At 35.2% G+C, this 24,637-nt stretch overlaps 1 protein-coding gene across 1 annotated transcript; it reads right to left on the bottom strand.

Moving 5' to 3' along the window:
• Window positions 1-1,218: 1,218 nt before the first annotated feature.
• On the bottom strand, window positions 1,219-21,331 carry ANGPTL5 (angiopoietin like 5). Its single transcript, XM_037139791.2, has 8 exons — window positions 21,236-21,331; window positions 19,162-19,306; window positions 15,839-15,942; window positions 14,541-14,634; window positions 12,294-12,394; window positions 10,631-10,751; window positions 8,428-8,613; window positions 1,219-1,538 (listed from the first exon to the last, which is right to left on the bottom strand). The coding sequence occupies exons 1-8, from the start codon at window positions 21,329-21,331 to the stop codon at window positions 1,219-1,221; spliced, it is 1,167 nt and encodes a 388-aa protein (XP_036995686.2).
• Window positions 21,332-24,637: the final 3,306 nt, after the last annotated feature.

The raw sequence follows: 24,637 nt of genomic DNA on the forward strand, positions 1-24,637 counted from the left end.
CTCCAACCTGAACCTCAGCTGTGCCTCTATGAATTGACAGGAGGCCATAGGGAAGCGCATTCATGCTCCTGCAACCTTATCTCATGTAAATTCTGTATGTGATTTATTCACTGCTTGGAGAGAAGATCAAAGTAAAGGCAATTTTGAACAGTGACCATGTCATTTTGCCCATGCCTAAACTCAGATCAGATTCCGTATCTGATCTAGGTGAGTCCTATGCCGGCTCAGACCTCACTCTGATATCTATATCCTCATGTATATTTTTCATTCAGTCCTCTTCCCACCTCATTTTTCAGCTACTTCTACGCTCCTTGGTACATTGTATAATCCTAACTCTGGATGAAGTACTTTTCTGGTAAACACTAATTCTACCCTTTTCCCCTCATTTTTATTAATAACTGACACTTGGCCCAGCATGTGCCCGGCTGTTGTTTCCCATGGATTTCTTACAGCTCCGACTCCTTCCAACTTCATGCAAAAAGTTGAGGAGACCAGCTTCCCAAAGCCACTGTTCATTACTCTTTTTCCACTGTCCTTCACTTAAAGTTCATATCATTTCTACTGGCTTAAAAAGAGAAAGACATAAAAGTGTTTTTGAATGCAACTGATTGGAATATAAATGAACAGTAAATTTGTTACAAATAATAATAAAATCATTAATTACCATAAAATGTGAAAATAAGGACTTTATTTTTGCAGCAAAATTTTATTACCTGCAAAATATTGTGGAATCACCTGGGAGTATACTGTAAGGCTTTTAAACCATGTGAAGTTTATATATTAATTAGCACAGTTATTCTTTATAATCATCTTCACTCAAAATTATCTAAAGATTATATACCATTTAGAATAAATATACAAATAAGTATAATGTTCTCTTCAATTTTCCTAACAATCTACAATGGTTTAATGCTTTAAAGAAAAGGGAAAAATCTTCTTTAGAAAATTTACTCCAGAAGACAAATCATAATTCACTTAAAACAAATTTTAGCACATATTTATTATTGTTAGTAATAAAAGCATACATTGAGCCATATTTTTTAAATTAAAACTCTACCAAAATTGAAGATTTCTAATTATACTCTCAGTCCCTAGTTGATCTCCATAGCTAAATTTTGGCTAAAATGTTTGAAACACTCAGTAAAAAGAGGACTGTGTAAAATCATTTGTATATTATCAAAAATAACTGTGGAATATGCATTACAATTTAAAATAAAATTACTTAATATATGGATTATAAATTCTTCTAATTTTCATTGAAACAGATTTAATCTTGACAGGTAAACTGTTTTTGGTCCATGTGCCCCACTGAATTCCAGCTGCAAGCAATTTTCCAGGGAAGTGATGGATGCCATTTAGATTTGCTAGACCACATTGGCTGAACCACCAGCCAGTGTTGTTATTGAGGTGACTGCAGCTCTTCACAGCCTGACCGTTATCCACACATGAGGGATGACATCCGTCATTATCAACATCTGCTGTGCTGAAAGGCATTGCATTTTGATTATCTTCTTTTCTGTAGCCCCGGAATGCATCACCTGGGTGAATTAGATTTTGTAAATGACTAAATTTAAAGAATTTTTTTGTAATTTTACCAGCCTATTATGCAAAAGCACTGCATCTAGAAATAAGATTTAAATTATTTTCTACGAGCTGTCATATCATAAACTCTCCTCCAGGTTGTTGCCCAAATATACCAAATATATTTTGGTATATTTGCCCAATATACCAAAATCTGGTGCCCAATTTCTCAACATATTAGGGATATTTAAGTGGACATTTGATATAAAATCACAGTCCAGAATGGAAGTTTGGCTGTGTAGATGTGATCAGATAATGCAGGTCAAAGATGATCATGTACAGACCTGCCAGTCTTCAGTGAAGAGTAATGTGATGACTGTTAATTTAGGAAAAGAAAGTAACATACATAATAGGTTTTCATATCACTACTATTTACAGCCTTTTAGACAGAGAGGTGTGAATGAGTGTGAAACATCTGCATAGTAAAATCTTACATTTGTAACTGTAAAAATTGTTTGGTTTTATTTACTGGCTAGCAAGTTTACATGAAATGCTCTATACCCTCATGAAAAAATTTGGTACACTCTTGAAGTGTGCCTTTTCTTCACGGCTCCCCACATAACATTTTAACTAAGTGGATAATAATTAAAAGAATGCATTTTTAAAAAGTTAATCTTCGTTGAATTTTTTCCCATTACCACACACCCACCTCTCCCCAGCAGTCAGCACATTGTTGTCCATGTCCATGAGTCCTTTCTCTTTTTTGCTCAATCCCTGCACCCCCAGCCCTTGCCCCACAAGCTGTCATCTGCTTTCCATCTATGAGTCTCTCTGTCTTGCATGTTAGTTCAGTTTGTTCATTAGATTCCACATATGAGTTCAATGATATAGTATTTGTCTTTCTCTGACTAGCCTATTCCAGTTAGCACAATGTTGTCCAGGTCCATCCATATTGTCATAAAATTTTTTTTTTTTACAGCTGAGTAGAATTCCATTGCATAAATATCCCATAGTTGTTTTATCCACTCATCTACTGATGAACGCTTGGACTACTTCTATATCTTGCCAGTTGTAAATAATGCTGCAATGAACATACAGCATTGTATGCTTGGTTCATTGTATGCTATATGAACATACAGCATTGGTGCTTATGTTCTTTCAAATTAGTGTTTTGGATACCTTCAGATATATTACCAAAAGTGGGATTACTGGGTCAAAAGGCAGATCCATTTTTAATTTTGTGAGGTATCTCTGTACTGTTTTCCATAATGGCTGCACCAATCTGCATTCCCACCAACAGCACAAAAGGGTTTCCCTTTCTCCACATCCTTCTTGTTTGCTGATTTATTGATGATAGCCATTCTGACAGGTATGAGATGGTATCTCACCATGGTTTTCATTTGCATTTCTCTGATTATTAGTAACATTTAGCATCTTTTCATATGTCTATTGGCCATCTTTGTGTCCCCTTTGGAGAAATGTTTATTCAGGTCCTTTGCCCATTTTTTAATTGGGTTGTTTGTTTCTTTGGTGTGCAGTTTTGTAAGTACTTTATAAATTTTGGATATTAATCCCTTATCAGATGAATCAGCAAATATGTTCTCCCATTCTGTTGGTCACCTATTAATCTTGTTGATAATTTCCTTTGCTTTGCAAAATCTTTTATTTTCTTATCCATTCCACTACCCTATATCTTTTGGTAAGAGCATTTAAGCCATTTACTTTTAAAGGGATTATCAGTAGATACATAGGTAATGCCACTTTATTGTTAGACTGTTTTCCTTTGTGTTTTTCCTTTATCTTTTTCTTTTCTTCCTCTTTTTCTCCTCCTCCTCCTTCTTCTTAAAGCAAGCCCTTTAACATTTGTTGCAGTGCTGGTTTGGTCTTAACAAACTTCTTTAGCTTTTTTTTTTTATCTGTGAAGCTGCTTATTTCACTTTTGATTTGAAATGATAGCCTTGGTGGATCAAGTAGCCTTGGTTGTAGGTCCTTATTGTTCATCACCTTGAATATTTCACGCTGTTCCCTTCTGGCCTCAAATGTTTCTGTTGAATAATCAGATGTCACTTAACTGTTGCTCCCTTGTAGGTAACTACCTGCATTTCTCTTGCTGCTTTAGGATTCCCTCCTTGTATTTAAGTCTTGTCATTTGTGTCTGGTGTAGGTCTCTTTGGGTCCAGCATATTTAGGGCTCCCTGAGCTTCCTGGACTTGTGTGACTTTTTCCTTCACCAAATTAGGGAAGTTTCCAGTCATTATTTCTTCAAATCAGTTCTCAATCTCTTACTCACTCTTTTCTCCTTCCGATATTCCCAGGATGCAGATGTAATGCTTCATGTGGTCCAAAATGCTTCTTGAGCTCTCCTCATTTTTTAAAATTCTGTTTTCTTTTTGCTGCTCTGCCTCAGTGTTTTTTTCTACCTGGTCTTCCAAAACACTGATTTGATCCTTTGCTTCATCTAACCTACTGTTTATTCCTTCCAGTGTATTATTTATCCCATATATATCATTCTTTATTTCTGACTAATCCTTTTTTATGGTTTTTATGTCTTTTTCATGCAGCTGAGTATCCTTATAATTATTACCCTAACCACTCTCTCTGATAAGATGCTTGCCTCCATTTGGGGTAGTTCTGATGGACAATTTTCTTGTTCTTTCATTTGGGGTCTGTTTCTTTGTCTTCCTATTTTGGCTCCTTTGTATTTTCTGCCATAGGTTTTAAACTAAATGGGATATAGCCTTAAGCTGTAATCAGCAGCCCAGCTTATGCTCTACAGTGTAGGGCAGAGTAAATCCCGTGGTCGGGGCTGTTGCTTCCCTGCAGACTGACGCCACTTGGAAAGAGTGCTCTGCCTGAGAAAGATGGCCTCTGCAGTGGGGAATGACTCAGCCCAGGGCTCCTGGTAGCTGGTCCTTCAGTTCTCTCCCCAGAGCTACCAACCTCAGACTCTCCTCAAGCATCTCCAGTCCACGCTGCTGTCCCTTTTCCAAAGCCCAGGGTAAGTAGCTGCAAGTGAAATTTTGTGTGTTAGTTCTTTAAGAGGTTCTCTGAGTCTCCAGCTGTTTCTCCCTGGCAGACAGAAACCCTGCTGTTTTTCATAGCTGAATGTTATCTGGGTTCCTTTCTGGCACTGGTGCTGTAGGCTGGGTTGCTCTGCTTAAGTTTTAGACCCCACATGTCTCAGGGGAAATCCCCCAGCCACCGAAATATCCCTCTGGAACTTCAGCTGTCACCCGTGAGAGAACAGCCAGCCCTCTCACATCTCTACACTCCCAACCAGTCATGTTGTGGTGATGTGTCTTCACCATCCATCCATGGTTATAGAGCTTCTCTCCAGCTAGTGTTCAGTTGGTTATTTAGGACAATTTCTCTACAGTTAGTTGTAATTCCAGACTGTTCCTGGGAGGAGGTTAGTGTAGCTTCTACTAACTCCTCCATAGTGTTGGATCCTCAAGAATATAATTTTGAAAGGGCTTACATTGGACATTGTATATATAATATCCCTGATATTCCTAAAGTTCTCAAAAACTAAGTATCTTGGCCAAGGCAAACCAGTTAACTAAGTAGCAGGGGTAGAAGTCATGTTTTATTTTATAAAAAATTATATAAGTAAATGACTCTAACCAGTCCCATTATACCTAGATTTCAACTGTAGGTAAACTTTGCTAAAAACTTTGAACTAAAAGTGAAGCTATGTAAAATCTTTGAAGAATTCAAAGCCCACATTTGTTTCATTATGCTTTGTTTGGCATCTCTTAAGATATATCTTTGAAGAGTTGGAGAACTTCATTAGCACTGGTGGTCTATCCTATACCTGTACCAAGAGCTTCTGTCTCTTCATGGGGGAAAGAAAAGTGCCCACACTGCAAGTATTTGCAGAAAGACTATATTTTCATCACCCACATAGTACAAAACCTTTCAGAAGTTCAGATGAGAGAGAAAACACTTATAGAACATTGCCTAAATTAAATGATCTCTCCACAGATACTTTCCCTAGACTAAGTCTAACAAACCAACAGACAAATCATATGACATCTGTCCAGAGGGTACCCAGCCATGTAATATGAAAAACAGAGTTTATTGAAAAAGATACAAGAGACAAGAAACATCATACATAGGACAATGATGCCTCAGTCCCCTTCTACGTAGGCATCCTTAGGATCTCACACAGTCCTCCCAATCACCATCAGCTACCTCATCATATTTTCCTGAATCTCATCAATGATCTGAAATCTCTTCTCTTTCAAAGGTGATTTTAGTTTTGGGAAAAGAGAGAAGTTGCAGAGTGTCAAACATGGACTTTAAGAGGGCTGAGTCACATGCATGATTTGATATTTTGCCCAAACATTCTGCATAAAATGTGATGCATGAGCAGGCTCATTGTCATGATGAGACTGCCAATCACCACTTGCCCATAGCTGCAGCCTTCTGAGTCATCTGAATAGTTTACATGGAGAAATGTTCAAGCTTCATGCAAAATTTGATTCATTGTTCTAATTGCTCAGTCATTTTGGATGCCATGGCCATGCAATACACATGCTCACACAATGGCATCTACCACCCCCACTACTAGTACAGTGAAGTCATTATTATGCATGCATGCTCCTTCCAGTCCACTCTCCTTGGCTGCCAGGTTACATCAACGCTATGCAAACTGTTTTTGTTATACTAACAATGGCTGGAGTTTTTCCAGACAGACCTCATACATCAAATCAGCCCCTTTCTGGGTTATATAAGAAATTATTTCAAAAATATAATGCACGTGTCTATTTATAAGAAAGAACCCATTAAAATTCACCACCATATTTTCTGTGAGAGTGTAGTTAAAGAAAGTGGAACAATATGGCCCTCTGTTTTCTCTGAGAACCCAGGGAAATTTCTCATGAGTTTTAGAATAAAAGATGTATGTACTTTTTTGGAACATCTGTTCAAATTTTCAACTTCCATATTTATATTTTTCCTCTGAACTCAAAGTCAAGTTTGTAGCCCACCTCTGCCATGTTCATGATCACATTTAAGTCTTTTGTTTTATCTATGTTCCTATCTTTACATTCTATTGACAAATTTTTTATGTTGATTATATTTTGTAATCAACAATTAAAAGTTACTTAACAACCTTATTGGAAAACTATAGAGTATGCCAAAATTTAAGATTTATGTAATAAAAAAACTTTTTTGACATTATAAATTTTATTCTCTACTTAAATCTTAATCATTCTTTAGAGAAATCCCACATAAACTTTTCCTAATATAGTATGTTTCATATTCAGATAGTTTGTTACACCTTTAGAGATGAAGCATTAAAAATTATATATTGTATCAAAATTTGAAAGATTTCAGTTTCACCTAATATCCCAAGGCTAAACCCCCTCACAGTTCTCATAAATTTCAACCATACCAGACAACCCTTCATATCCAATAATTTTTCTCCCTCAGTACTTTGACTCAAGCCATTGTCTTCTTTAGCATTCATTTGCCAGAAGCCTTTCCATTCCTCCAAGTACAGAATAGTAGTTGTCAACTATAAAGATGCCAAAATATCTATTTGTGAATACCAATACCTAGGTCCATGTTTACAATTCAGATTATGCAGAACTCTCAAAAGCTTCCCAGGTTGAATCTAATATTAACCCCTTGTTCCAACTACCTTTCCATGATGATTTTCTGTATGCAATCAATTGGAATCATTTTCTCTCTTTTTATTTTTTCGTGAGCAAAATTATTTATTTTCACCTGCTGATTTCTGTGACAACTGAATTGATACACATATTGATTTATCTGTTTTTCTTACCCAGATGTCTATAAAAATCAAATCATCTTTAAATTGGATTTAGATCTATCTGGAGATTACTATACTGAAAATAAATAAATAGGATTTTCCCTTTCAATACATGTATGTTATGTGATGTTTTCTTTAAATAGCCAAATACAGGAACAATGAACCTGAAAATCAGACAGCATTTTGAAAAACACATTATTTCAAGCAAGTATTTCAATTCAGCATACAGGATAGTTAATACATGCAATTGATTTCTACTTTATTCCAACAAAATTAATTTTCAGTACTATATTTTACATAATATTTTTAGTAGAGCAGAGTGTTAATTTAGAGAGTTGCTTTAGCATGTTCTATTCAACTTGTTTTCTCTTTCAGTGGATATTAAAACAAAATAGTAATTTTTTCCTTCCTTTTCCCTTGCCATAGCTTTATCAAGTATTCTATTTTCAGTTTTATTTACCTACTCCTCTATATTGTGGTCGCTTAAAAACTTAGAAATATATATCATTTATTTTTTTATTTCAAACACTAAAAATGCATAATAAACAAGTACCATGATGAGCAATGAGTGAATTGGATTCAGTAGTTCTTATCTCAAATTTGAAATTTTAGCATCAAAATATAAATTCAACATCAAATATTTTGAAGTTCTAACAAATTAAGTTTATATGGAAATAAGTAGGTGCACCGATGTACAGTTAAAAAACTCTTAACTAGTTATCCTATCACCTGTGTTATTGCCCTGGCTTAGATGTGAGGAGCTGGGAATCTTAATTTTTTAGGTTTCTTCACCTATAAAGTGAGAAGAGTGATGATCAGCTCAACATTTGATGACTTCTAAATGCCAGGCTCTCTGAACATGAAAATGTAAATAATATATTCCAAGCCAAACCCACAGGCTCTTTATCTAGAGAACCAACTGAGATTGCATGTGGCAAATCATGATGTGCCGCAACAACCATAACACAGTTTCAGAGCTCAAGACTGGCCAGTTTTCTCATTCCTCCTCTTTTCTGTTCTCAGTTATGTGTCATATACCAAGAGAAATGCATTACTTTTATCTTCACCTAGTATTGTGTTAGTTATATTTAAAACTTCTGCGTAATTTTAGGAATAAAAAAACTTACCAGCATTTCCTGAATACTGTCCTAAGTGAATCTTAAAAAATCTTGTTTCATCCTCTAGCCAAAAATTATCATATGATGCATAAGCCAATGTGTCATCTTCAGATTCTAATGCCACATACAGCATAAAACTGGTATTTTTCTGATTTACTATATAAAAAATCTTTTTTAGTCCTAGCCAAAAGTCACCTGTAAAAAGAAAAACAACTTTTTAAAATATATTTTAATACAAATCAGAATAACCCTTTATTATTAAGTTTTTGGTGTTTAATATCTCTGTAACTCTTAAATGGCTCACATAAATCATTGAAAGGACTGATGGTCCTCACTCAAATTATCAGTGTTTGCCTAATTTGCAAAAAAAAAAATCTTCCTACTTCTACTTCTCTATATTGAAGATAACTGGACTCTGTTTCATTTTTATTTCTCCAAATTAAATTCAAAAATTTATTTAAAGATCAATTAAGTAAAAAGTCAAGTTTTGCCTTAAAACATGTCAATAAAAAGCCAGTTGAAATATTATGGCAGATAATAAAATGATGACTACCAGTAAGTATAACAGGTTTAACCTACAAATCAACACACATTATAATACATTTCCTGAAAATGCTCAGTTGAAATTATTTTTTCTGATTTGAGGATAATGCTTTGGGAACAAATACTTCTTTTTTATAATGCAGCTTGTACCTATGAATGAAAATTTAATGTAACAATGGAGCATCTCCAGGTTTAGGGTCAATATTTCTAAGACAATTGTGGATCTAGGATGAATTACTAAGCCCCCTAATTCAGAGCTCATCCCTTTTGTTAAGTTCTAGCCAATGGCTTTCTAGTTCCTCCACCCACCATGGCATAACCTAAATGTGTACACTCCTGCTCTAAAATATATTTCTCTACTTGAATCATGAAATAAGGAAGTAAGGGTCAGGTCAACATAAACCTGAAAGAGTTGGGAGGACAGTGTTACAACATTCAAACCCTTAAAACTATAGCTAAGATACTAACTCCCTCTCCAGGGCTTACAGGGGTGTTTTAGCTATACACCCACTTAGAACTGAAAATTATCCTGAAGAAGTACAGGAAGAGGTGGTACAGGAAGTAATACAGAAGTACAGGAAGTAACATGGACCCCTAAGGGTCTGTGAACTATCTCAAACTGTCCATTTTCAATGTCCCTGCCATATTTCTCCTTTCCCACAACCCCAAATTTAAGACTTAACAATATATTTAATTTAATTTAAAGTTTTTAAAAACATATATAGAAGGTACAAAGCAGTCTGTTTGTGTTTGGGATACCTGCTTGGAGACCTTCTTGTCCAAACTCATATAATTTCCCCATAGAAATAAGCATAATGTAACAAAAATGACAATTCAAAGCCTGAATTCAAGAAGAAGCACTCACTGGAAACTTGGAGGTTAATGCTGAGGAAACACAGCTATGTGGCCTTATGCATAATGTTTTATTACATTTCATGTTCCTTTTAAAATCATTGGCATTCAGTGCTAAATGCTTGGATGACATTATTATGGGATGCTAAAGATTTAAATTATAACAATAGTAATTTAAAATAGCATAAAAATTATCAAAATCACCTGCAAACATTCCAACTATTGTAAACTCTACAGTGTTGAGAGATACTGATATTTTTATATACCAGCAAAAATTATGCTGTTCTGTAGCAATAAGGTAACAAATTTTACAATCAACCTGAGGTTTACATTTTTCAAATTTTGAACATAGTTATCTTAGTTGATATTTTTATAAAACATTACTCCCAGTTCACATTATTTGAATTTGTACAGCCACATACCTAAGTTCTTCATCACTTACTTGTGTAGACACAACACATACCTGAAAAATTTCAAGGTTTATGACAACCATGCCCATTCAATTTTTTATTCTACAAATAGTTGTTGATCACCTGTCAGAACTCTGCTGTGTGCATAGCAGATACTTTTAGTAAACACCCAATCTAGAATTTCACTCAAGAATTTCTAATGGGTATCTAAAATTAAAGATTTCCAAATTCTAGCTGAAGATCTACTCATTTTAAATCATCTGACATATTAAGAGAGTGATTTAGTCATATATTAATATTCACAAGGATTTGCTATTTTTACTAACAATTTGACAAAGAGACAATCTGTAAGTGTAACACCAAAAAGAAGGAAAAATAAGATAGAGGAGAAAAAAATATAATTTGACCTAAAATGTCACCAAATCCATCCAGATAATCACACCACAACCTTTGAAAATCAATTATCCCATCAATCCTTTTCTGTATCACAGTCCATCCACCTCCTCTGTAATCCATGTCACACATTACCTAAAATAGACCCAGAAAGACAAAAATAACATACTATGACTTTGATTCTGTGATATAAAACTCATGCTTCACCCTTAAGCCTAGAGAAAAAGAAGGTACTTTCACTGACACTATCAGTGCAATTGTATAATAATATATTCAGAATTTTTTAATTTCTAGAAATAATTTTATTTATCATAAAAAAACTTGTAGTTAACTGAAATATAGTCCCTATGTCAGTCATTTTTAAATATATAGGTGTTTGTAGCATTTTAAGGTTATTCTCTTATTCCTTAACACTATACAGTTTTCAACTGAGTAATAACAGTACTAATAAGATGTGGCAGGGTAATGTATTTCTTTCCAAATTGAAAATGGTGATTCATTTTTTTAAGTGTTAAATATTCCCATGTGCTTGTCTTTGATTGTTCTTTCCTCAAAAGGCCTGGAAGGACTGTGTTTAGACTGGAATTTTCAGACAGAAAGGCATGATCTGTGTCCCATCTCAGCAGGCACTCCTGGGTCTATCTGGGTGCTGTATAAAACACCCCTAAGAGGACCACGATGGGAACCCATAGAAGTGACAGGAAATCAGAGTAATCCTCTCCATGAGAAACATCCCACTGCAAACAGAAAGACAATGTGGAGGAAGTTAGGGAACAGTGCTTTCCCACATGAGATAATTATGCATCCCACTCTTCAAAACTTAGAAGACTTCCCTTTATACATCTGTTTGGGCCCACATTTGAATCTGCAGGTGAAGTGATGTAAGTAATTTAAAAATTATTCCCAACCTAATTGCTAATTTTGTGACATCTTGCCAATAGATGTCAAAAAATAACGTTAGTAACTCTGAGAAACTGGTAGTTAGAAAAAAATTATTGTGTAACAAAGACTATTGATAAGGTGTGGTTATCAGTGTCATTAAATTTAAAAAAGGGACCCAGAAAAAGTATATATATATGATATACATAATAACACATAATTTTCAGTAGAAATTTCTTCTAGAAATTCTAGCATTGAACTACTAAGAATAGACAGTCATTTATTTTATTCAATTTAAGAATGGTGCAGCTTCTCAATCTGTCTCACTTTAATGGTTTTTTTAATTATTAATTTCTCACAAAATCACTTTTATATAAAAAATTATAGCAATATATAGGAAGGAAGATCAAAAGTATTTTTAGTAAGCTCTAAGGCAAAGCACACTATTAATTTCTAGTATCCACAAGCTGATTAAAGGAAGTATTTATATTGCACAGTGCTGCCCACTGTAAAGATTATATAAAATTTTGCACCAAAAGGATTTACTTCAAAAAGTGTGAGCAAGGAAACTCAAGTAGAAAAGTGAAAGTCTCTCTAGGTCTTTTATGCATTTTGTGGTTTGGGCAAAGAATCCCAAAATACCAAAATTTTGAAACTGGAACTTTTACTAATTTATTTAAACTTTTTCAAGAAAAAATATTAAACAATTAAAGTCTAATATTAAATAAGTTGGTTGAATAGGTTATATGAATAGGGTAAGTTGCTTATCCTATTTGATACAATAAGGGAAAATTTTACCTCAAATGGGTAGCTAGATCCTTCCGGATAGATTATATACAAACCACTTGGTGTTTTGGTAATAGAGCCAACAGTATCTTTAATATCAGTACAATCTAAACCTAGAAAAGTAAAATTAGTAATTTATGATATTTGAAAGTACACATTTAAGACAATCATTTTACTGTACAGAATTAACAGCACTCTCTGAAATTATTATAATTTTCATTAATGATGCAATGATTTTAACTCTTGGCAAATTAAGGAGAAAATACATGGAAGAACTGGGATTAAAGAATGAATGCTGCAATAAACATAATGTCACTGTTAGTTATTATTATTCAATACTGTGCAAAACTTTCATTTGGGACTATCACTTATTTAATATATTTTATAATTATACATTCTCTTGCCCAATAAATTATGCTCTTTCAGGAATTTAGGCTTATCTTGGGGGCATAATGTGTAAAGATAATCTATATGTATGAGGAGCAGAAAACCCAAAGGAATGAAGTAGATTAACTACTATAAACATATCTTTGACTACTCTATTCAAAACTTCAGAAACTCTGATGTGTTGGGGGCCATCATTATAAGCAGCAAAGGGAGAGAAGGGAAAAATCACTTTCTCCACCAGGAAGAAGTTATGCTTGAAGCTAGAGCCTGCTTTGTTGACAATAGAACTACAGCACCCTATAATCACCCTCCTCAAAGCATTCTACAGTTGCCAGAGAATTGTAAAGATGTTAATATGGATAGAGATACTACATCTTATTCTAAGATACTTTACTCTGTATTATCTTTTGTAAATGTAATAAAGTAAATTCAACTCTTTTAAGTGTCGATTACCCAGAAAAACAAACTCATGAAAGCCGACGATTCCAGAGCCAGGAGTCCAGTTAGAGTCCTAGTTCCACTCCTTCCTGATGGAGAACATTAGCTACGTTACTTAACCTCTTTTCTTCATGTGCAATCCCATAATAATATCTACTTTGTAGTGTTATTCTGATGATTTACATCATAAGGTTTTATGTAAAGGACTTAACAAAGTTCATAACATGCAGCGAATACTCAAAAGATGTCATCTACAAAAAATTAGCTATAAGATTGTTTGCCTTTCTTTTCATTTACAGGAGACATTGATTTGTTGCCTTTGTTGTGAATTACTGAGACATTCTCATAATAAATTTATGATACTAGATAGAAGTTTTCAATGAAAGACTGATCTGGTTGGAATATCTGCTTTGACATCACCATTCGAATAAGTGTGAGCAGACTATTTAGATTTTTCTGGGCTGCGTATTCCTCATCTGGCAATAATCACCATCACAGCAAACCCTCATATTGCCTTCCTATGTATCGGGCAGTCTTTTAGGGGGTTTTCATACACTTATTCACTTAACCCTCACAACAAACATATGAGGTAGTTATTGTCAGTTTACCGATGAGGAAACCAATAGATGAGGGATTTAAAGAAGGCAGCCTGACGTCAGACTCCACACTCTTGACCACCTTGTAACACTACCCACCTCAGGTGGTTATGGGGAATAAGTGATATACAATAAATAATAACAAAATAATGTGTGTGTGCCTATATTAATACCTGACACATAGAAGAGTCTCAGTAACTGTTTATTCCCTTCCCTTTGTAAGGAAAAAAGAGACATCATATACTACTAGGCCCTCAATAATATTTATCTGCTTGGAAGTTTTTGATATTAATTCATATTTGTAAGATTTGTGGGCATTTTTCTTAGAAACCCACAGCTCTAGGAATTACTATACTGTATTTTAGTAATTGTAAATTACTGTATTTTAGTCTAAAACGTGTTAAATTCCAGTTTATTTCTGTCTTCTTTCTCTTTCTTTTTAAATTTTAAGCCCCAATTTAAAACACTTTAAGCATGTCAAAAATACTTTTTATAGGTGGGAGGAACTCTGAAACTTTCTTCTAACTGAAGATTCGTTATTAATAAAATTTGAGGGGGAGCCCAGAATTCAAGTACATAAAACTATGCTATTATGAACAGATTCAGAATGTCTGTTTACAGCCATGGTTTTCAAACAGTGACAAACATTTCTCAATTTAGGAAAGTACACGCAGTGCAGGTTGAAATTTGCTTCATGGCAAAAGCATTATTCCTCCAGTCTGTTACATAATAGTGAGCTGTATTTTTTAAAACAAAACCTCTAAATGCCCCAACCTGTCCAGGAAATTTTAAAGCAATAACAGACAAGAATAAAAGGCTGAAATACTGGAGCTCTCACCATGTGACTGAACTGGTCTGTGAGGAAAAGGATCCAGCTGTTTTCTAAAAACTTCAGCAGTCAAAAGGAGGACTCGATTCATGAGCTCATTAACCTAAATACACATGCACACATTTAAGCAAATTTATATTTCAACAAACCTCCATTAGCTGAATTCTTTGTAACTAATACGTCTAAGCCGCTTAGAAATACAACTCTGAAACATATATAATGGCCATTTTTCTCCATTGAATCCTTTACTATTTTAACAAAGCAGTAAAAGCATAGCTAAATAGCAACCTCTAAATTCAGTACTGTTTACTTCCTGCTCTAGCTTTTATCTTCCCATTTCTATACTTGACTGCTCTCGCAAATCTATTCTTTATATCTTGCTTGAACCATTGTTGTAGTTTCCTATCTGAAGTGCTGGCCCCCTTCCTCTGCTCTTCCTCAAGTCATCCTTCACACCAGCTACCAATCTGATCATTTCATTTCCCTGCTCAGACCTTTGGGTAACTCATTGGTGTAGCATGATTTAATTTCTTTTTCTTTTCTTTTTTTAAGTATATTTTATTGATTATGCTATTACAGTTTTCCCAGATAAGGTAAAGTTAAAGGAGTTCATCATTACCAAGCCCTTATTATATGAAATGTTAAAGGAACTTATCTAAGAAATAGAAGATCATAAACTATGAACAGTAAAATGACAATAATTCCTATTTCTTTAAGTCAGTTTTCCTTCTACATCCTTAATTGAACAGCCACTGCATCCCTGCAGTGACTTGAGTATTTCCACAGAATGCAACATCCTACCCTTCTTACTCAACCTTTGGGACCTGTGAAACATTTATTCACCTTTCATGACTCAGCTCAGGAGCTCTACCATCTGGGAAGTTTTCTTGCATCTTGGATATCTCTTTTATGTCTTCTAACAGCATTTGCAACGTTTTTTGATATATTATTCTGCTCTTCTAGACTGTATAACCCTTAAGTAAAGGTCCATTTCTTTATTAATTTCTGTTTGCTCGAGGCTTACTATGATGCCTCCAACATAATAGGACACTAAATAGATGTTTGGACACAAATGCATTAAACAATTAAATAATTATACCTCTAGCTAACTACCATATTTTGCTGTATATAATGCACACTTTTTGCCCAAATTTTTTAGGGAAAATAAGGATGTGCATTATACATGGGTGTAAAGATTACATACCATGGGTATAACAATGGGTATGGTAATCTCATGTATAATGTGTACAGAAATGTGGTGTACTGTTGTGCAAACACAATAATTACACAATACCCAAAATCCATACCTGATTAGATAAGTAATCCAAGGAAGCTTGCTGCTCATCCATTATATTTCTTAGTAGTTTTTTGGTACTTCGTGTATAAGAAATGATAGAATTTTGCAAATTTCCTTAAATCATAATAAAAATGTTTGCTAAATATGAAGTTGTTATAGAAACCAATTACAGTGAAAATAATAAATTTCACAAAATTTTGGGTAAATATGTTAACAGTAATTCCTTTAAATACTCAAAATTACATATTCTACCTAGTATATTTTAATAAATCAGTATTAACCAAGAACACAACTGTTTTTACACTTCTTAATGAAACTGTTTCTTAATAATTTACATTACACCCAAATAATTTAAGCTTATATAACTGAAAGACAAAATTTTGAATATCAATCATCACTTTATAAGATGAGAAGTATAGAAGCAGGAGGTCCAAGACTCACTGATTCTTATTACATAAGAAAGTGAAAGGCCCTGGCTGGTGTAGCTCAGTGGATTGAACACCAGCCTTCAAACTAAAGGGTGACCGGTTTGATTCCCAATCAGGGCACATGCCTGGGTTGCAGGCCAGGTCCCCAGTAGGGGGCACATGAGAAGCAACCACACATTGATGTTTTTCTCCCTCTCTTTCTCCTTCCCTTCCCCTCTCTCTAAAAATTAATAAATAAATACCTTTTTTAACACAGGCTTCTTATTCATGAATTATAGCATTTCCTTCGGCTGATGGTGAAAAACATGAGTTTGTGCCTATGTGGATCATTCTAAATTCACATTTTGGGAATGAGGCATAAAAACGATCCTCAAACAAAACACAAGTGCCTGGCTTCACCTGCAAGTTTTGAGCACCATTGGCTGATGCCCCATGCCCAGTAGGCTTCAAGAGAACAAGACCAATAATTGTTGCTTGAGTGAGTGAGGAATTTCAGATCTGGCCACTCTCTAAGTGATACCCGGAGATTTTACTTTAGAAGCCTAGTCCCCCAAAAGGGCCAGGGTATGGATAAGTGCTAGGGCTCTACAAGTTCTTCTTACCTGTTTGGGGCTCTCTTATGAATCATCTCCATGACTCTAAGAATTAGGCTTAAGAACTTCCTAACCGAGAATCAGTGCCCTGTGGCCTGGCAGAGATTGGCAATGTTGGCATGACCAGTGTGACCATTATACAACCTCCCTTGAAGATTCTGGTACGGCACCGCCCTGGAGAAATGGAGACTATTACAACCAGGAGTGACTGTGGTGTGTTGGCCCAGCTGCCAGGAAAAGGTTCTCAGACCAGCACAGCTACCAAATCCCTGGGCTCTGGCTGCCTGAAACTTTTGGTTGAATTAAAAAAATAAGTGATCAAACAAGGGCACACACATACATTAACTTGTACTGAATACAGCTGCCAGAAATCATGTCAGTAGATGTAATGGACATGGGTTGGACATGGGGGAAAGGGACATAAATGAACATCTATGAGGGACCCATGGACAGAGCCAAGGGGGGTGGGATTGAGGGTGGGAGGTGGGCATGGGTGGGGTGGAGGAAAGTGGTGGTGGGAAAAGGGAGACAACTGTATTCGAACATCAATAAAAAAAGTTAAAAAAAATACCCAAGCAATTATTCATACTCACAATCATTTTATTCATCAAATGGGTCTGGTGCAATTTTAGCTGATTTAAAATAGTTCAGAATTGTATAATTAAAAATCTTTTAAAAAAGAAAAAGGCAATAATCCCATATGATGTTATTTAATTTTAAAATTAACCTTTGTTTTAATTTTTATATTATGCTATATTTTTATATAAACAAATTATAAACACACATACATGTGCACACATCATAAATAGTCAAATGTTTGGGTTGGTTTGTTTCTGATTGAATTTTCACTATGTATTTTCCTTTTAAAAATGTTTTTATTTTAAAGCAACCTTACTGATAGAATAGTGGCAAAAAGAGTACAAAGAATTTTTCCTAAATTATTTGAGAGCTTGCTGCCATGATGTCCTTGGGTGTTTCAGTGTGTATTTCTTATGCCAAGACATTCTCTACAATACACCCATCAAAATCAGGAAATAAACACTGACTACCATATATTTATGAAACCTGATGATGTCCTTTATCACAAAAGGAACCACACATTACTACGTACACTATTCTTTTAAAAATTGTTTATTTCTATGTTCCTTTCACTCAAGCAGTAGAATCACATTAATAATTCTTGATTATTTTAAAATCTACTTCACCCAGTCATCACTCCTTTTTACTTTGTCTCTTAGTTTCTACTAGATTCTTCATAATTTTAAACATCTTTTTTAGAAAGAACATTTTTATTTTGTTGTTTTTATTGAATGTATTGTAGTGACATTGGCTAATAAAACTACATATAGGTTTCAGGTGTACAATTCTACAACATCTGGGTATTATACTTTGTGTTCACTACCCCAAGTCAAGATTCCCTCCATCACAGTTATCAACCCTTTACCTGCTTCTAGCTTCCCTCACCTGTTTCCCCCTGGTAATCACCATGCTGTTGTCCGTAAGGGTTCCTTTGTTGTGTTGTGTTGTGTTGTGTTGTGTTTTTGCTTAATTCCTTCGCCTTTTCCACCCAGCCCCACAACTCCTCTTCTGACAGCAGTCAGTCCATTCTTTGAGTCTGTTACTATTTAGTTTATTAGTTTATTCTGTTCATAATAGACCTAAAGCTCCACCCCCTGGTTTGGGAAGCCTGAGACACTTGTGTTATACATAGAATTAAGCACATTAAAGCATATTTTTTGCACTTTGTGACCTATAGCCCTGTAAGAACTGGATCAAATTACCACCTCTCCCACTTCTGATCCCCCTTTTCCCTCCCACCCCTATGCAGATGGATAGACCATAAAAATTACTGCATTGTTACTAAATAGTTTTAAACAAGAATTCAGATTTTTAACTTTCTGTTTTTTATGTTTTGTTACATAAACTGTTGTGAATTTGTATTATACCTTGTACCATTTATTCAGTATTAATGAATCCTCCCCCACAAAACTAAGGTGGAATTTCCTATTGTCTCAAATGGAAGTAAGGAAATAGCTCTAGGCAAATTGATACAATACTAATATCAGTGCCCTCTGGCTTGCACTTTTTTCCTGTGGTCTCTTGATGTCACTGGGCTACATAGAAGGATTTGTTCATTTATCAAATATTTACTAAGCCCATACTACGTGTCAAACACATAAAGCCACTGGCCTAGCATGATCAGGATATATATAAAATGACCCAAACAAAATTTAAGGCATAGTTTTTCTATGTCTACTCCATAAACAATAAAATCATATACCTTTATAATTGTGGTTATTTGTAATACTTACTACACATGAAATGTTTTTCTTCTCGTGTAACTTTAGTTTTGATATCACACGATTCCTCGCAATCTTCCTTATAAACAGTATCATTACTTTTACTTTCATCTTTTGTGTGAGATCCATCTTCTACAATATTAACTGCTGTAGAATCCTTTACATTAAGAAATAGAAATAAGAAAAATATATGAAGTATGTTATATGGCCTAACACAAAATGAATAAAAAGACTAAATGGAAAAGATGACATTTCGTGACATAACAGGGATGATCATTCAGGAAAAAACAAAACAAAACAATGAACTGGTTAGTTCAAACTTGCACAAGTAAACCCTGTGGAAAGATTTCGGGTATGAATAATAATTATATGTTAATTCAGTATTTTTGTTTTCCCCTTTTCTTCTTAAATTCCAAAAGGTCTTACAGTCATCCCCTGATATACACAGAGACTGATCACAGGACCCCTGCAGATATCCAAATCCACAGATGCTCAGGTACCTTATGTAAAATGGCAGAGCATTCACATATAACCTGCACAAGTCTTCCTGTGTACTTTAAATCATATCTAGATTACTTGTAATACCTAACACAATGCAAATGCTGTATAAATAGTTGTTATACTATATTGTTTGGAGAACAGTGACCAAGAAAAGGTCTGTATCTGTTCAGTACAGATGCAACCATCATAGGCCTTCCTACATGGTAGACATCAGCAACAGCATAACTTTTTTTTCCAAATTTTTCTATCCACAGAAAAATTAGTTAGTTGAGTCCACGCAGAACCCACAGATGCAGAGGGCCAACTGCATTTAGGCTCTGCTTTCTATAACTGTGGCTCTGTGTAGCTTTAATTCTTGTGCATTTGTGTATGTGATACAGTGCTAAGCCATCTGTCTTCTGGAAATCTTGCAATTTGAAGTTCCTTGAACACAGACTAAGAAAATTCCCTGAAATACCTACAACATTGCCATGCCAAACAGACTTCCTGACGCTAATTATTAAGAATCATGTTCGGGGGTGGTTGAAGATAGATAAATGTAGTATAAGTGCCACTTTTGTATAAGCTACAGAATTTAGAGATTTAAAAGTAAAGTACTCATGAGTTTGAAAGGTATCAGTGGTAACAGAAAAGAAAGCGTGGAATTTTGCTTTGCAAAATCAACAACAGATGGCATTTTACAAAGCCAGCTACAGCTGTCATTCCAACAGTATCTATTCTTGGTACTTTGATTCCGTCAATGTTAAAATATTCTTTGATAGAAATCATATTGATTTAAATAACTCATTTTTAAAAAAATAATAACAAGCTTTGTCCTCCTTTGACCTGGATATTGAGAGAAAAGTAAAGAACTAATCAGTTATAAAAGACATCTGCCCCAAAAAGATAAACATATTTTGTCAGATAGATCTATTTGTAACCCTTGCTCTTTCTCTTCTACTGCTATAATAACTGACATCCTAGATGTTTTCAAAAACCTAGGTTACAAATATATTTTGTCAGATTGAAATAAGATTCTTAAATATTTAGAGGGTTATTTTCTTTAGCTTTCCTAAAATTTATTCTTCCTTAAATTTTGAAATTCAGAATTTTGTATCCATACAGTGGTAAATATTTAAACATGTAGCATACAAATCCCCATATACTCATGGTATTGTATATAATATATTAGCTATTACTCTGACATTGCCATGAATAAAAGTTTCTAATGTCCTAGGTAATCACTCACAAGACTATATTTGAAATATGAAAGTTATAGAATAGTTTAAGTGAAGTGAATTTTTTAATTACCCTCCAGATAGTTCATCATCAGAATTAATCAGAAAGCTGCTAGCTAGTTTTTAACCTAGGCCTGCAATTTCTTTAAAATATTTTCATAAGAAATGTATCAAGTCAATCCTCAGTTGATGGTTTTCTAAATTTTAAAATAACATCACTTAAGCAAAGTTTCAGCAGTTCTAAATAAACTAATTTTTTCATAAATTATATTGGGTAGTATAATTAATCTTTTCAAACATCTACTATAAATCTTTAAAACCATATAATCATGCTCTCCTAGCTAAAATAATATTGCTAAAATTCTTACCGTAGATTGATGTACACAGTTAGCTTGTATAGTTTTTCCACAAATAAAAATACATATATTTATGAACAAGAGTGAGACTTGAGAAAGATATATCATATTTTTCTTGAAGAAATAAAAACTTCTTCAAATATCAGTCAGCTGTCTGTGGAAAGAAATACAGTGCACAGAGTCTTAAGTCAAAAACTTCTGGAAGGTGTACAACAAAAACAGAAGCCAATACTTACTGGTTTCCAGGCCCTCATTTGAAACTACTCCCTTCATATGAAAAACAAGGTAGCCTCTAGAGGTCCTGTCATTTGAAGTTATACAACCCCCCTTTTTTATAAAAAAAATGCATTCATTATAAATCATGCTTTTGAAATATGGGCAATAAATAATTAGATAGATCATGAATTTATAAATCCATCTAGTTTTTATGTCAGTTTTTTTGCATTAGAAAAATACCTTTGATAAGAAGTATCTCAATAATTATGAACTGGTTTGAATAAAAATGATAAGAAAGTAGACATGAGTGATGGAGTGGAAACAGTATTACATTGGAACTATTTCTAAAAATACCAAGTAGAAATTAAATCAATGTGGACATCCACATCAGATAATTCAGAGTTAAAATATGATTCAAACTGAAATTAGCTATCAATGATGGTCATATTGCTACAGAACAGACACACCAGGGCCCGGACTCCAGAGGACGGTATACTAATACCATCTGAACCACCTACTGGGCTCAACTGTCTGCTGCCAATTGGAAAGACATCTCTCAATGCCGGAGATTTGTGAAAAGGAAAGGAAATGTTTATTTAATGGTATACAGACTTAAAGTATAGCTTAAAGTAAACTAATGTCTTCATTAAAATATCAAAGTCCTTTAGGATATCCACCTAGGCACACAGCTCCCTTCTCCCCCTGCCCTAATTCAGGGTACCGTAACTCAGGAAAAAGAGCACATGTCTGTGTTTCCAGGGCACTGGCACCATCAGCTGTGTCACCATCCAGGCAGGACCTCCAATTAATCCAAAGTCATGTGGCACCATCTCACGGTCAACTGGCAAGAGTTCTTTGTGCCCATTTTTCCAGGCAAAGTCTCTCCTGCTTCCCAGGCCATGTGGCCAAAGTGAGCACCCCAAAGCCGCGTGGGCCTCTTCTACCAAAGTTGCAGGGGTCCTCACTGTGCCAAAACCATGTGGCTCCCCCTCAATGGCTGCCATGTCTGGGTTTAAATCCCCACGCCAATCTTCCTCTGTACCCCCATTTCCAACTCCTCCCACAATCAGTTACACCTGCCAGCATTCCTGTATTATTTCAAGTTTACTGGGCTGCTATCATGAGTCTGGACAGGTAGGGCTTCATGTCCTGGAGCGAACCTTCTCCAAGCTCCCACACAGGCACAATAACTTTGGGGACCTGCCCCCACTTAAATCATGGGGGGAAGTGACTTCCATCCCCCTGGCTCCAAGCCTGGCCACAGCCATTTAACATATCCAAGTGACCCGCCAAAGGCTATAGAAATGTTAAATGGCCATGCCATGGATTAGCTGCAAGGCTGTGGCTGTACAAAACAGCTCTGCATGTTCCTGCTCCATGTGTCCCTTCCCCCATCTCACACCTGTAGGGGAAGGGGTGAGGACATTTTATATGTCTCTCCAACATTTCCTGGACACCTTGAGCTCTGGACCCCATTCCAAATCCCTTTTTGGGGTCCCCTTCTTGGCTGCACCCTGTATCAATATTAACCTAATAAATGCCAAATTTCTAGTACCCTGATTTGTATGTTTTTCATCGATATTGTTAAAAGTTAAACATTTTTTTTATTTTTAAATATTTATTTATTTATTTTTAGAGAGAGGGGAAGGGAAGGAGAAAGAGTGGGTGAGAAATATCGATGTGTGGTTGCCTCTCATGTGCCCCCTGCTGGGGACCTGGCCTGCAACCCAGGCATGTGCCCTGACTGGGAATCAAACTGGCAACCCTTTGCTTCACAGGCCCATGCTCTCTCCACTGAGCTACACCAGCCAGAGCAAAAGTTAAACATTTTTAAACATAAGGGAACTATTGTTATTGAAAATTACCACTCTGAAAGTTGATAAATCAATGTCTATGACAGGTCTTTTTTTAATATTTTATTTACTTATTATTTTTAGAGAGAGGGGAAGGAAAGGAGAAAGAGTGGGAGAGAAACATCAGTGTGTGGTTGCTTCTCATGCGTTCCTTACTGGGGACCTGGTCTGCAACCCAGGCATGTGCCCTGACTGGGAATCGAACCGGTGACTCTTTGCTTCACAGGCCCATGCTCAATCCACTGAGCTACACCAGCCAGGTGTGACAGGTCTTCATTGTCCCATATAATGGCTCCATTTCTTCATCACATAAACATGCCTAAAACTTCACTATCTTAAGATTAAGAGACAAAGCAAAACTTTCCTGAATCTTGCTTCCTGTTCTAGGTATTATTTTCTCCATTTCCTTTCCTAGCCTGAGAACAACAGGGCAGACACAATAGTTTTTGTTTCCAGCATAGTGATTGGTATACAATAGGCCCTCAAATATAAGTTAGTGAATACCCTAAATATTCTCTGACTTTATTTCTTCAGTATCTGTTACTTAAACACAAATAATTCTTATCTCTTAACCTCGTGAAACTTCCTCAGTTTCTCCAGTGAGGCAGTGTGGGGTGGTCTGGAGTGCTGGCTCTGGGGCCAGTCTGCCTGGGCTGGAATCTGGATTCCTCCGCTCCCTTGCTCTGGAAACCTGGGCAAAATGACCTAATATCACTGTAGCTTAATTACTTCCTTTACTGAATGGGGACGATTATGTCCCCAACTGTAGATTCAATGATTTAATATATATAAACACTTAGTATAGTACATGAAAAACAAAAAGCGCTAAAATGTTAGGTGGTGGTATTATTATTTATTTTACTAGTCTATAATACAATTCTAACATTGCTGAAAACATTGAGTAGATGAGTATTTGCTTTTAATCTTAAATTTCTAGTTTAAGTCTTATGAAATTGAAATAAAGATGGCAGAACTTCAGCAATTTTTAACCAGCCAGATGTTAAAATTCTTTGTTCTTTCACAGCTTGCCAAGAGACAAAACCAGAAAATTCTTACTTAAGCAAAAAAAAAAAAAAAACCTTCAGCAGAAGATGGAAAAAATAGCCTCAGCCAAGATGAAAGTGAAACCTCAATAAATTGGTCATCACAGGATGACTTACCATATAACTCACAAGGTTATAGCAGTATTCAAATTAGATTAAGTTGTGGAACTACGCATTGTAACCATAAAGTGGTTACTAGTTCTTTCTTTTATAAATAGAACATATTTAACAATTTCTGAGAGCATGTTAATAAAGTTGAATATATAATAGCCATCTCACATCTTGCATTTGAAGCCTAAATC

This window comes from Artibeus jamaicensis, unplaced genomic scaffold, assembly GCF_021234435.1.
Source record: "Artibeus jamaicensis isolate MK-2021 breed Jamaican fruit bat unplaced genomic scaffold, CSHL_Jam_final contig_585, whole genome shotgun sequence".
NCBI lineage: Eukaryota > Metazoa > Chordata > Mammalia > Chiroptera > Phyllostomidae > Artibeus > Artibeus jamaicensis.

What these genes read in the sequence shown, in the direction of transcription:
- ANGPTL5 (XM_037139791.2), bottom strand. Translation starts at nt 21,331, where the DNA reads ATGATATATCTTTCTCAAGTCTCACTCTTGTTCATAAATATATGTATT. An exon ending in ACTGTGTACATCAATCTACG is followed by an intron (nt 19,307 to 21,235) that starts GTAAGAATTTTA and finishes CTTAATGTAAAG; the next exon opens with GATTCTACAGCAGTTAATAT. An exon ending in TGGATTTGGTGACATTTTAG is followed by an intron (nt 8,614 to 10,630) that starts GTCAAATTATAT and finishes TTCTTTTTACAG; the next exon opens with GTGACTTTTGGCTAGGACTA.